This window comes from Gracilinanus agilis, chromosome 1 (genome assembly GCF_016433145.1).
Source record: "Gracilinanus agilis isolate LMUSP501 chromosome 1, AgileGrace, whole genome shotgun sequence".
NCBI classification, from domain to species: Eukaryota; Metazoa; Chordata; class Mammalia; order Didelphimorphia; family Didelphidae; genus Gracilinanus; species Gracilinanus agilis.
In genome coordinates, this window is record NC_058130.1 from 99,384,636 (window position 1) to 99,397,841 (window position 13,206).

At 38.6% G+C, this 13,206-nt stretch overlaps 1 protein-coding gene across 1 annotated transcript in view; it reads left to right on the forward strand.

Moving 5' to 3' along the window:
* Nucleotides 1-13,206, forward strand: part of FGD3 (FYVE, RhoGEF and PH domain containing 3) — a 109,380-nt gene that overhangs the window by 67,025 nt on the left and 29,149 nt on the right. The window contains exons 8-10 of the mRNA XM_044683462.1: nucleotides 2,524-2,616; nucleotides 11,380-11,459; nucleotides 11,924-11,954. Of these exons, the coding sequence (XP_044539397.1) occupies nucleotides 2,524-2,616; nucleotides 11,380-11,459; nucleotides 11,924-11,954 (204 nt within the window). The remainder of the gene's footprint in view (nucleotides 1-2,523; nucleotides 2,617-11,379; nucleotides 11,460-11,923; nucleotides 11,955-13,206) is intronic.

Genomic DNA, 13,206 nt, shown 5'->3' on the forward strand with positions numbered 1-13,206 from the left:
TTTTCTTGGGACCCATCAGGCTTCTAGCTGCCTGAACTTCATTGTCCTTTTCTGTAACCCCTTCCCCACTCTCCTCAGCCATGAACATATAGATTTCTTTAATTATTCTAAATTCTGACTACCATTTGCTTTAGGATGATAAATAGCTCACATATAGCTAGTACTTTACAAAGCTAGGGCTTATTGGCATGGGAAGCAGCCTGGTAGCAAGAGCTCGGGCCATGGAGTTGGATGAGCTAGGCTCAAGGACTGGCTGTTATTTGTTAGCTCTGTGACTGATCTTGAGAAAATCACTACCCTCTTCTGTCTCTTCATCTATATAATGGGACTAAAAGTACCAGCACAACCTCCCTCATTTAGTTAGTCCAAGGAAATGCTTTATAAAAGTGTTCTATGCAGTGTGGTCTAGATGGAGAGCCTCTTTGGAGCCAGAAAGACCTGGGTCTTCCTCCTGGACTACTGAAACTTCCTACTGACACCTACTGGCAGTGTGGTCTGGGCAAGTTTCCAAACCTCTTAGTGTGCCAGGCAATTCTTGAATATTATAAGTTACAGAGAAGATGCCACCCTGCATTGGTAGAGAGAATTTCCTCCCCAGGGAGTTCTCTGTACCAGTGAAATCACAGGTCCAGTCCCATCTCCTTTTCTTTTATTATTATTGCTGATTCTTATAATGGTGAATCTGTGAGGATTTCTTATCTGGAAACCTAATCACAGCATTTGATCCATTTCATTCTGAGTGGGCTTTTCATTCCACTCAGGTATTTTAACATTGTCCCTTCTATTCAAATTCACCTTGGAGTTCTTTTCTTCTTCTCCCCATACTTCCTAAACATTTACTCTTCCTGCCCTCTATAGTCCTCCGCATATACTCTGTTGCTGTTCTAAATGCAGATGCTTTATATTTACAGAATCCTTCTTACTGAATACTTCTCTTTCAAACTTTCCTAGGACCTCTGCTCAAAAAAAAAAAGAATTTAAAAATTGTTTTTACATATAATTAGAGAAAAATAAAATATTAAAAAAATTTTTCTCAATTTAGGGTCTGCTTTTTTCTCTCTCCGAAATCCCATTTGGAGAAATCCCATAAAGAAAAGAATTCATAGCTGACACTGATATAGTGCTTTTTAAAAAAATTTATTAAACCCTTACCTTCCGTCTTGGAATCAATACTATGTTTTGGTTCCAAGGCAGAAGAGTGGTAAGGGCTAGGCAATGAGGGTCAAGTGACTTGCCCAGGGTCACACAGCTGGGAAGTGTCTGAGTCCAGATTTGAACCCAGGACCTCTCATCTCTAGGCCTGGTTATCAATCCACTGATCCACCCAGCTGCCCCCTGATATAGTGCTTTTAGATGTTCATAGTAGTTGATATCTGTTTTGTCATTTGATTCCCCACAACTATATGAGGTAAATACTATAGGAATTGTCTCCATCTTGCAGATGAGGATGAATAAGGCTCAGAGAGATAGTAAAGGAAAGTGGTAAATGTTGAGGGGATGTGGCAAATTGGAACACTAATGCATTCATTGTTGGTGGAGTTGTGAACTGATCCATCCGTTATGGAGGGCAATTTGAAACTATGACCAAAGGGCTATAAAACTGTGCATGCCCTTCATTTGGGTAATAGCACAACTGGTTCTGTATCCCAAAGAGATAGAAGGGGACAGGACCCACTTGTACAAAAATATTTATAGCAACTCTTTTTGTGGTAGCAAAGAATTGGAAAGTGAGGGGATGTCTGTCAATTGGGGAATGGCTGAACAAATTGTGGAAGATGTTGGTAATTGAATACTATTGTGCTATAAGAAATGATAAGCGAGATGATTTCAGAAAAAGCTGGAAAGATCTATAGGAACTGATGCAAAGTGAAATAAGCAGAACTAGGAGAACATTGTACACAATAACATCAATATTGGGTGATGATTATCAGCGAAGACTTGGCTACTCTCAGCAATGCAGTGACCTGGAACAATCCTGAAAGACTTAAGACTATCCACTTCCAGAGAAAGAACTGTTGGGAGTTGGATGGATGCAGATCAAAGCATAGTATCTTTCACATCTGTGTATTTATGATTTTATTTGGGGGTTTTGGTTATGTATGAGTGTGTTCTTATAACAATGATTAATATGGAAGAGTATTTTGCATGACAAAAGTAAAATTTAAAAAGAAAAGAAAGAAGGCTCAGAGAAGTTAGTAACTTTTCTGGAGTTGCATAAGAGTTAGATATGGGATTTGAATCCAGGTCTTTGCCGACTCCATATCCAGTGCTCTGTCTGATACTCCATTATGAGTGATAGCATATTCTAACAGCATAGTGAACTGAGAATCAAGACCCTTAAGCTGTAGTCCTTGCTCTTCCACTGATTGTCTTTGTGCCCTTGGGCAGTCATGTTCTTTCGCTTCACCTCAGTTTATGTGTCTGTACATTGAAATTAGATTCAATAGTCCCTAATACCTTGCAGTTCTAATGTTCTTGTATAATCTGCATTCCCTGATCATTACATCCTTCTCTCTTTTTCAGTTTAATAGTATGCTGTTATATTGTGTGCCCAAACTGAGACTCATAGGTCAGAAGTTCAGCGTTCGTGAGAAGATGGACATAGGTGGCCTGCAGGTTTGTATCCCTTTGTTTTATCTGTTTGTCCCTCATACTTTTAGAGAAGCAGCATTTGTCTTATGGTGGGCACCAGAAATGGACTAGAAGAAGGGGAATCTGAAATAGTCACCTTCTGTAAGTTCTGAAACTTGGAGTGCTTCACCTAAGCAAATCTGTTGTCCATGCTCCTTGTGTGGTAGCTAAACACCCTAGCAACTTCATTTTCAAAACAAATGCATACTGAAAGATTAAATTACTCTCTTCCTTTATATGTTTGTTTCAAAAGGTTTCAGCTTAGAAGGTAGGGAGGATTTAAAGAGTTATTTATAAAACAATGTAATCTAATAATATTAATATAATATGAGCATCATGAAATCACACAAATAGCTACTTCATCCTGCCCTGCTTTGAAGTAATTTGTTCTAACACTGGGTCCAGACTGATTTCTTTTCTTTCCCTATTTCTCTGTTTTTTATGCTCAAACATCATCAAGATGACTGCTCTGCGCTGTATTTGCCATGTTAAATACACCCATAATAAGGAGAAATTTGTGTCTAATAACCCAACTGTGTAGGTATTGTTAGCTCCCAGAATTAAGTAGCTACAGGTTTATGGAATCTCCTTTTCTGGAATTCTTTGAAATTATGAAGTCAAATGAGATTCTTAGCTTGACTTAGGCATGATCCTGCCTCAAGCAAAAGGGCCCAAGTGACCTCTCAAGGCTTCTTCTGACTATAATGCTCTGTTAATCCCATTATAAGTAATATCATCAATGGTAGCAACTAATAATGGCCAAAAAAATAAGAAAATGTTTGGTAAAAGAAGCACAATAAAAGTATACATGTAAAAAGATGTTCAGCCACAGTAATAATTAAAGAAATATAAATTGAAATAACTATGTGGTACCACATCATATTTACTAAATTGGAAATGCAGATGAGTATGATCTTTTCAGAGAAAAATATGATGAGCAAGTCATAAAATTGGTTGTACCCACAACAGAGAAATTCCTTCTGTTGGAATCAGCCACCTTCAATTGCTTCATAGAAAAAATAAGAAAACAATCTGTTTGTACAAAGATGTTTGTGGGGGGCAGCTGGGTAGCTCAGTGGATTGAGAGCCAAGCCTAGAGACAGGAGGTCCTAGGTTCAAATCCGGCCTCAGACACTTCCCAGCTGTGTGACCCTGGGCAAGTCACTTGACCCCCATTGCCTACCCTTACCAATCTTCCACCTATAAGTCAATACACAGAAGTTAAGGGTTTAAAATTAAAAAAACAAAACAAAACAAAGATGTTTGTGGCAGTCTTGATCATAGCAATGAAAATGGAAGCAAATCCAGATCCCCACAACTGGGGAAGAGCTGACCAAACTGTGGCCCATTAATGCCACAGTGACTCTATTAACCTAGTAAGTGACAAAGATGAAGAAACTACAGAAATATGGGGAAATCTCTACTAAATAATGCAGAGGAAAAACAGTGTTTTATATACATTGACCATAACTCTGAGAAAAAGGAATAACTTTTCTGTTGTAATGTTGATTAAAGACAAAATACAAGAAGAAAACAGTATTGCTTAAGTAGAGGGACAAAAATATTTTCATTAATTACAACTAGTCTTCTTCTGTATTTTTTTCCAAGAATAACTCCCTTAAAACGAATTTGATTTGTTTTGCCTCAATCTAATCTTTCATGATGGACCTTCCAAAACACTGTTAAAATGTGGACTATCTTACAGCTGAGTGTATGTTGAGAGTTTCATTTCCATTTAATCAATAAATAAAAATTTAGGATTTACTGTAATCTGGGAACTGTGATATTAAAATGATTATGACAATCTCACTGTTGTCATAGCACTCACAGTCTTGTAGTAGGGGGATAAGATAAGTGTACAGACTGGCCCAAGATTAAAAGGCACTAATTAACATTTCTTTCTTCTACAGCTTTGAAACCTTCAAACCAATTGTTCCCACTTTGTGAATTCCCAATCTTAGATAGTTACCACCATATGCCTTATCTACTCTTAGGCCTAAACTGATAGAGGGAATCACAGAACTGTATAGTTATGTTTGTGTACTATACAACAATTCTTTTCTATTTCTTTGATTTACTCCCTCTTAGACTCCTGTCTGTTTTGAATTCAGTGAAATGCTTTTTGGAAATGTCTTGCAGACTTTCTGTTGACACATGGGGGCTATCAGACTACATTGCCCGTGATTCCAATAGGTTTCCGGTTTCCGGCTTTTGGGCATGGGGATGTCAAACGTCCCCACGCATAGGGTAGCTTAAATTTGGAGGAGGGCCTATTTCGTGGGGGCTATCAGACTACATTTCCCGTGATTCAAAACAGACACTCCCCATAGTAAACTGTTCCAAACATTTTTCTTTCTCTTGAGGTTCTCAATTCCATTCCCCTTCTCAGTAGGTGACCTTGCCTCCTACTTTTCTGAAAAATTTGAGGCCATCCAAAATAAGCTCCTTCAAAAGAAAAGCCACATGGTTTTGTGGGAAAAGCACTGACTTTTCCAACAAAAGACCAGGTGCTTAAATACCCAGGTGACAAGTGACATGGTCTTCCTAGGCTGCAGTTTCCTTATTTGTAAATAGAGGAAATTGAACTAGATGACCTCTGAGGTCCCTTCCAGCTCTAATTCTATAATCCTGTGGTCTCCTTTTGGTACCGCTTCTTATTTCTCTAAGGCTTTTTGTGTTCTCCTTTCTTCTCCTGCTTTACTTTAGTCTCAGAGAAGAAATTTCCTTATTTCTTGCCAAGACTAACCCAGTCTAACTTTTTATCCTGTTCCCTCTTGCTCTGCCCCTTCCAACTTCACTATATCCCTCTCTACTCTCTCTTTCATTGGTGCCTACAGTCATCCTTTGAGTCTCATCATAAAAACAAATAATGAAAACAAAACTTTCCTGTAACTCAGATACCAACTTCGGGCTATCATCCTCTTCTCTTAACTGCTCATCTTCCAGAAAGAGTAATTTACCTTTGCTATCTCTATTCTTTTACCATTCATTTGTTCCTCTTCCTTTTGTATTCTGCCTTCCATCCCTACCATGCTATTGAAAATAAAATAAAATAATAAATTATGTGATTACCAGATTCAGTGGCTTTATTTTCAGTCTTTATCCTTCATAACCTTTCTGCAGTAGTTGACCCTGTGAACCTTCTGTATAGATTCTTAACTCTCTTGGCTTTTGTGACACTTTCCTGCTTCCCTATCACCTCTAATTGCATCTTCTATGTTTCTTTCATTGTTTCAGCCTATACTTCCTAACCATGAGTGCAGGCATCCTCCAGTATTCTGTATACTGCACTTTTCTTATCCTACATTCTCTCCTTTGATAAGCTTATTCATTCCAATGCCTTTAATTATTGCTTCCATGCAGATGAACCCAGATTTTTATATTCAGCCCCAGACTCACTTCTAAATTATACTCCTGCATTTTCAACTGCTTGCCCATTGTCTCTCTGGAGGCTCTGCTTGTACTTCAAATTCAGTATGTCTGAAACAATTCTTCTCCTGAAACTTTTTCCACCTCAAAGCAAATCTACCACTCCTAACTTTACAGTTGTGTCGTATTATTATTATCTAGTCACTCAGACCTCAAACCTCAGCCATCTTGGACACTCTCCTTTCTCCCCTCCTCTCATCATATCCAAATTTTGTCAGTTCTACTTCTGAAGTATTTCTTCCATCTGTTGCCTCCTTTCTACTCCCACAGCCACCATCATAGTTCAGGCCTTCATAACTTTTATCTGAACTCTTGTCATCACCTCCCAACTGGTTTGTTCCTCCTTATCCTTTCCCATCTCCCAGTCCTTCAACTGTTCACCTTTGCCTGTTGAATAAAACACAAAAGATAATGAGATCATAGATCTAGAATTGGAAGGCATCTCATAGGTCAATTCTACCCCTAATTCAACTTCCCCATTTTACAGATGAGGAAACTGAGGCCTGGGGAAATTCAGTCTCCTGCCTGAGGTCACTCATGTGGTCAAGTTGAGATTTGAATGCGGAAGTGCTGGGCCATTCTGCCTTCAATCACCACATATGCCTTCCCAAAGTGACCAGTGAATATTCTACTTGTTTTGATATGCAGGATGTGTTTTTCCCACTGTTCCCTTGTGGCTGTTCCAAATGAAAGCCAATGCCTATCATTCAAGGCCTTTGTCAATCTGGCTACCACCCACCCTTTTAGCTTTATTGCATTAGACTCTTCAGCATGCTTTACATTCTAGTAAGAAGTAGTTCCTCTTGATTTTGCTCTCTTTCTTCCTCTGCTGTATATTTACATGCCCTCTTCCCTAGTCAATCTAATTCTATTCATAAAACATCTGTTAAGCACTTGTTATTTACAAGGTACTATACTAGGCACTAGGTGTATCACACAGCCCATCCGTGCTCTCAAAAGAACTCACCATTTATTGGAAAGCAGATAAAAGTAACAAAAATTAGTATAGTGCCAGGTAGACAACAATGTGGGAAAGGGAGAGCGCCCGATAAAGCATTCCAGGACAAATTGAGAAGAAATGTCACTTTCAGCTGGGTGGATCAGACAGATGAAGTTAGAGGACTTATCAAACAAGGGGGGATGCCTGCACAATGACACAGAAGGAGATAGGATGAGTTTGGAGAATAGATTTTTGGCCTAGTTAAACAAAAGACAGTGATGTGAAATTAGTCTGGAAAGGAAAGGAAAAGGCTTTACTCTCCTTCCTGGAATGACCTGCCTCTCCCCAACACTTTACTATTGATCATCACTGTTTCTGATCTCTCCCTCTCTATTGATTAATTCCCTGCTACTTACAAATATGCTCATCCTTCTAAAACCCTCACTTGACCCTTCCATCCCTGCTATCCTATTTCTCTCCAGTCCTTTATGGCTAAACTGGATAAGGCCTTCTATGCTAAGTGCCTTTGCTTTCTCTCTTCTCATCTCTCCTTAATCCCTGGAGCAGTCCAAGCTTGTATAAACCTTGATTATATTTTAGGGGTTCTCTGATAGCTATGTTAATTGATTGTTTTTGGTAAAACAAAGATACTGAGATATCTGGTCCATCTGTCTTCCAGAGTGTAGCCTCAGGGCTGGGTTCCAATGTGACAAGGTTAAGGACTTAACTGAATGGGGCATAGAATTTAGCTTGGTAAAAATGGACAGGGAGCTCATAAGCATGGTTTTTGAGTACCCCTAAAATATAATCAAGGGTTTATATAGCCTGGATTGCTACAATCCCTTACATTCTAGCTTCTGACCCATAGCATTCCACTGAAACTGTTCAAAGTTACCAGTGCTCTTTTAGTTCTAAAATCTAATGGCCGTTTCTCAGTCCTGATTTGCCTCAGTTCCTGCAGCCTTTAACACTATTACTCACCCTCTCCTCTTTGATGCACTCTTCTCCCCAGGCTTCTCCTACTCCTGGTTCTCCTACTTATCTGACTGCTCCTTCTCATCTCCTTTTCTGGATCCTCAAATATCCCTGTGCTATCCCAATGTATCTACTGACCTCCAATTTCAAATCTCCAATTGCCTTTCAGCTATCTCAAACTGGATGTCTGGTGGACATCTTAAACTCAAACATATCCAAAGTTGAACTCATCATCTTTCCCCCAATTCCCCCCACTCCTACCTTCCCTATTACTGTAGAAGACAATCCCATCCCCCTAGTTCCTCAAGCTAGCACCCTAGGATTCATCCTCAACTCCTCACTGTCTCTTAACCCCATATCCAATCTGTTGGTAAGGCCTATAGACCTTCCTTTGCAACATCTCTTAAATATGCCTCTTTCTCTTCTCTGACACTGTCCCCACACTGGTGGCACTTTACTCCCTAACATATTCTTTGATCCAGTGACACTGACCTCCTGTCTATTCCAAAACAAGATACTCCATCTTTTGGCTTCAGACATTTTCTGTGGTTGTCCCTCATGCCTAGAATGCTCTCCCTTTCCATCTCTGCTCACTGGTTTCCATGACTTCCTTTAAGTCTCAGCTAAAATCCTATTTTGTACATGAAGCCTTTTCTAACCTCTCCTAATCTAGTATCTTCCTTCTATTAATTATTTCCTATTTATCAAATATAGAACTTGTTTGTTTATATCTGTTTGTTGGCTCCCCTCTTGGATTGTGAGCTCCTTGAAGACAGGGATTGCCTTTTGCCTCTTTATATATCCTCAGCACTTAGTACTGTGCCTAGCACAAAGAAGTATTTAATAAATATTTATTGATTCATTGCTGTCTCCCTCCTTCAAGGCTCAGCTCAGTTTCCCATATTCTCAATGAAACCTTTTTTTAAATTTTAAATATTTTTTTTAGAAAAATTTTCCATGGTTCCATGATTCATGTTCAACACACATTTCCACTGGTTTTAATATGTGTCATCAATCAAGACTTATTAACATATTATTGATAGTTGCATTGGGTGTGGTCGTTTCAAATCTATATCCCCAACCATGTCCACATCAACCCATGTGTTCAAGCAGTTGTTTTTCTTCTGTGTTTCCACTCCTGTAGTTCTTCCTCTGAATGTGGGTAGCGTTCTTTACCATAAGTCCCTTAGAATTGTCCTGGGTCATTGCATTACTGCTAGTACAGAAGTCCATTACATTGGATTTTACCACAGTGTATCAGTCTCTGTGTACAATGTTCTTCTTGGTCTGCTCCTTTCACTATGCATCAATTCCTGGAGGTCTTTCCAGTTCACATGGAATTCCTCCATTTTATTATTCCTTTGAGCACAATAGTATTCCATCACCAGCATATACCACAATTTGTTCAGCCATTCCCCAATGAAGGGCATACCCTCATTTTCCAGTTTTTTGCCACCACAAAGAGCGCAGCTATAAATATCTTTGCAGAAATCTTTTTATCTATGATCTCTTTGGGGTACAAACCCAGCAATGCTTTGGCTGGATCGAAGGGCAGGCATTCTTTTAGAGCTCTTTGGGCATAATTCCAAATTGCCATCTAGAATGGTTGGATCAGTTCACAACTCCACTAGCAATGCATTAATGCCCGAATTTTGCCACATCCCCTCCAACATTCATTACTCTCCTCTGTTGTCATTTTAGCCAATCTGCTAGATGTGAGGTGATACTTCAGAGTTGTTTTGATTTGCATTTCTCTAATTATTAGAGATTTAGAACACTTTTCTCATGTGCTTATTGATAGTTTTGATTTCTTTATCTGTCAATGAAGGCTTTCTTGTTCGCTAAAGAGGATTCTTCCTTTCTTGCTCCTTAGGCCAGTCTGTTTTACCTCTCCTATGCATTTAATCACATTTTCACTTACATATGAATATGTTTTATCCTCCTACTAATCTATATGTTCCTCGAGGGCAGAATTTGTGTCATTTTTTCATCTTTGAGACCTTTCATGTAGCAGAGTGTTTCACATTGCAGGTGGTTAATAAATGTTTGCTGAGTTTCATGCAGCAAACCCTGTAAGACAGGGGTTGGCAACCTTTTTGGCCATGAGAGCCATAAATGCCACATTTTTTAAAATGTAATTTCATGAGAGCCGTACAGTGCTCACAGTGTGCGCTCCTGTAACAGCGCCTGAAAAAAATTGACTTTATGGCTCCTGCAGAAAGAGCCATATCTGGCCCTCAAAAGAGCCAGATATGGCTCGAGAGCCATACGTTGCTGACCCCTGCTGTAAGAGATGGTATAGAAGTTTAGGGAAGAGAAAAGAGAGAAATCATATGCTTAAAGGATAATAGAAGACTTCATGGAGGAGGCAGCATTTATGCTAAACCTTAATTGGATAGAGATGATTATGAGAAGGACAACCTGGGCTCTAGAAACAGTGTGAGCAAGGACAAAGAATATTTTCAGGAAATGTCAACCAGTTTCTCACTGGTCTCCAGATGATTGAAAATGAAAAAGACAGACCCAATGGTGGGGGGCATGATATACAAGAGCAGGCTCTGCCATATTGCAAGTAAGGATGAGAAACAGCATAAGGGACAGCATCTGAGAGGGATGCTGGGAAGGAGAGGAGGAGAACATCAGGAAAAATGACATTAATATGGGGCATCAATCAGTTTTTTAAAAGGAAATATCTGAATAAAAAATTAAGATGGATTGTTCATATGAAAAGAGTACAGGGTAACTGATGAGAATTGACATGTACCATTGATATTTACACAATAGCAAGAGAACTCAAGAAAGCCCCCCACCCCACCCTCAGCACTTTGAATGAATTCTCAGAGATGAATTTATGGGAGGGTATGATTAAGAGCTATGTGGAGGAGCAGCTAGGTGGTTCAATGGATAGCGTGCCAGGGTAATTATGTAGCTTTGTTGGTTTGGAGCCAGGCCCAGAGACAGGAGGCTCTGAGTTAAAATCTGGCCTCAGATACTTCCTAGCTGTGTGACCGTGGCTAAGTCACTTAAACCCCAATTGCCTCTCCTTCCTTGGAATTCATACTTAGTATCAATTCTAAGACAGATAGTAAAGGTTTTTGGTTTTTTTTTAAAGAGCCACCTGGGATGAACAAGACTTGGCCCAAATATCTCTCACTGTGGGGAATACCTGTACAGATGATGTCATAGGCCCATTTGAGTGTGTATGAGCATTCAAGTGAATAATTTAGTTTGTTATATATAGGGGAATGTATTTTTGTGTTGTGGAAGAAAATAACTTTCTAGTTCTGACTTCCTGTTCTAATGCTTTTTAAGTGGCTTATCTTCCTAGTGACAGTTTTCTAAATTTTAGCATATTGAGGCTGTGGTTAAAAGACATGTTAAAAATGACTGTCTTTTTTCTTTAGGTACAGGAAATTGCTAAGCCAAATGCAACACATACATTTACAATAACAGGAAAAAAGAGGTCACTGGACCTGCAAACAAGGTATGGCCTGAGTTTGCTCTGAAATATTTATGCTTTGGAAATCCTCTTTGAAATCATATAGAATTTTATTATGTAGTAGTGGTGAGTTTTTTTGGTTGTTGTTTTGTTTTGTTTTGAGCCAATTAGTATTGAATTTAAAACAACTTTGAGCTCAATTAAAAATAATGAATGTAATTGAGGTTGGAAATTCCAATTAGGATAAAGTCACAGCATTTTACAATCAGACATAGACTTGCACTCGTGAAGTAAATAGCTTATGTTATAAACTCATGCTAAATTCTAGCAATGATTTATCTATTTTAGCAATTATTTTCAAATGGCAGTAGTGAGTAAATTGTTTACAGGATAGCTAGAAACAGAGGTAAATGAATTGCCTGATGAGAAAAATAAGACCCTAAAGCAATGTAATCATTTATAATTTGTATCAAAAGAGGAAATAACAAAATACTTCTTTTCTTTTATAGGACAGAAGAAGAAAAGAAAGATTGGATTGAGGTTAATATTTTACAGTCTTCTTATAACTTTAGTAATATCGAAATTATCCCATCTCTACTTCATCTTATTCTTGGGATTTGGGCCAGAGCAGAATATATGGAATTGTTTCTCTAAACACTGGATAGCCCAGGGCTTGCAGTGACTCCCAAGCCCTGGAAATTGAGTGTAGGAAGTGTTAGCCCCCAATCATTTTACTTCATCATTTTTTGGGGGGAAATTTTCCAGAAATTTGCTTATTAATGAATTTTATGTCTAGTTACCTACACAAGGTGAACTCTGACCAGCTGGTCTCAGGAAATAAGATTAACTTGAAACAAAACAGTTTTGGATAAACCAAAAAGAACTAAATAATGACAGGCCACTCAGAATTGTTGCTCTGTGTTCTTAACAAGTATAGAGGCTAGGAAAGGAAACAACTGCGTAGGATGATTTCAATATAGAAATCTCAAGGTGGACCCAAACCCTTGATTTTACAGAGAATGAAATAGAATCCCAGAGAGGGAAAACTGTTGCCCACAGTGAGGGGTGAAGCCAAGGCTAAAACTCAGGTCTCCCGATGTTGCTCCCATTGCTTTTTCCACAGTAACATACTGTCTCAAAGACTTTACAAAGGCAGGAAACCTGTGCTCTTAATGATCCTTCCAGATCCTTTCAGTGAGAGGAGGCCCAAGAATACTATAAAATAAAATCAAAAGGAACATGAAATAGTAATAATATTACCTTTTACTTGGCCATTTAATTCTTTATTATTCCAGCTTGGGATTCATTGACCAGTTTGCCTTGAGAATCTTACTTAAATTATGCTGGTAATGTGTCCCAAAAAAAGGATATGAAAACCTTTTTAAATGCTGAAACTCCTCATATTATCAAGTGATAAGATACTGCTTTGTCACTTTGAGTTCTTTCCAAATACTTTTGGTCCTCAGGAAATGTCTATAGTAATGGAAGGCATATGAGAATAAAGAAAGTACAGCTCTCCTTTCCACATCATGACTTTCCCCATTGTAGTTCTGATATATCACAGGTTGGCATAAGGAATTAAATGGGAATTTGAGGGGGAATTTTGTGGAAGCTCCAGATGATGTGCAGAGATGTGAAGGCCAGCAGATAACACAGAAAAAGTTTAGAAACAATATAGCCTATGACCAAATATCAAACCCAGATTTTACAATAAAGTACCGTAAAAACTCCATAAAAGAAAAAGATAAAAATTCAGACTTCTTCTCTGGTACAAAAGGAGGACCAAAAACTT